Source organism: Austrofundulus limnaeus, unplaced genomic scaffold, assembly GCF_001266775.1.
Source record: "Austrofundulus limnaeus strain Quisiro unplaced genomic scaffold, Austrofundulus_limnaeus-1.0 Scaffold837, whole genome shotgun sequence".
Classification (NCBI taxonomy): domain Eukaryota; kingdom Metazoa; phylum Chordata; class Actinopteri; order Cyprinodontiformes; family Rivulidae; genus Austrofundulus; species Austrofundulus limnaeus.
This window is the reverse complement of record NW_013953239.1, coordinates 2,080-3,437: the sequence shown is the minus strand read 5'-3', so window position 1 is coordinate 3,437 and position 1,358 is coordinate 2,080. Positions and strand designations below refer to the sequence as shown.

The window sequence follows — 1,358 nt, the reverse complement described above, 5'->3', positions numbered from 1 at the left end:
TTTCTGTACTCACTCTCAGCAGTTAATGTTTCAAAATCTTCTCAGGTTCTTCAACAGCCAAAAATAAATTCCACTTTTCTGTTTATTCAAAATCATCCATCACGTCGGTGGTCACCAAATCGTAGGAAAAATATGCGTTGTTCAAAATGGTATGTCCGAATAAACAGGAATCAGCTGGATTTCTTCTTTAAAGCTTTATTTTCACTGTTCTGACTCCAGTCAGGTTCACAGTGCACTCAGCAGCACAGGCCTCAGCGTAAAACCTTGAGCTGAATCAAAACAAACACAGGAACTCTGCTCTGAGCAGACCCTCCACAACACTGACAACTTCTTTCTACTATAATAATGAATTGACCTTATAATGTACATCCCTTCCTGGTTACACCCTTGGAGGTGTTACCTTTTACGTCAGAAGTCAGAATGTAACTCAACGTAATGAGACTTGACCCCTCCCTCACTGAAAGGGGAACGGTCTGAAAAAGGTAAAAATCAGCTAAAACCCAAGAAAAAATAGAACAACTCCGACTCTCTGACCGCAGAGGAGATGGAGAAAGTTCATCGTTTGTTGGAAAACATGGAAAAGAAAAACAATGATGATGATAAACCTGACGTAGGGTGCATCGACTTGGTATCGACTGACTCACTATGTGAACCAGACTCAGACATGGACAACACTGTGTTGGTGACCGAGAGGACGTAGAGWCGGACCAGCCTAACAAGAAAGTCTGGGTGAAACCTGCGGCATATCTGTCCTGATATGACAGAATAATTACAACTTTCCCGAAAGTAGCAACACGTTCCTCATAACTTTTTCCCATTGTCCTCAGCTATGTAGTCCCCACGAATTTGATAGAAACACACGGCTGCTCAGCATAGTAAACCGTGGCMAACAAGGCGATAATAGCCTTGGTCTTTGGCAAGAGTGAACAAGCACACTCACCGCAGCGCTGGCAAACGTATTATCGGTTCTGGTTGATATCGGACCGATAAGTTTGACATCATAATTTCCTGATATCGGGCCAATAATTATCTGGCTAATAGTTATCGTGCACCCCCTAGTGAGGGAACAATTTTCTTTCTATATTGATTTGTTTATTGGTGCAACTTTGTGTTTCTGGTCAACAACTGCTTCTAGTCATCTTGGTTTGCTGTATGACCTAATGGATTATGGTAAATAACTGTAAATGTTAAACTGCTTGACACATCAGATGTTTGTGAGTTTACCTTGGAAAAGAGTAATATCCTTGACTATTCCTGGCCCAAACAAGCCTTCCACAATGCTTTCAAATCCTGTGAGATTAAAAAAAAAAAAACAAGACAAGGGATTCAGTAAGCAAGTTGACATAAATATTCAAACA

The 1,358-nt window shown here is 40.9% G+C and overlaps 1 protein-coding gene across 1 annotated transcript in view; it reads right to left on the bottom strand.

Moving 5' to 3' along the window:
• LOC106532846 (ligand-dependent corepressor) overlaps positions 1-1,290 on the bottom strand; it is a gene marked incomplete at both ends in the record, with an annotated part of 26,274 nt that extends 24,984 nt beyond the window's left edge. Inside the window, 1 exon segment of the mRNA XM_014029001.1 lies at positions 1,225-1,290. Coding sequence (XP_013884455.1) covers positions 1,225-1,290 — 66 coding nt within the window.
• Between the last annotated feature and the right edge of the window lie 68 nt (positions 1,291-1,358).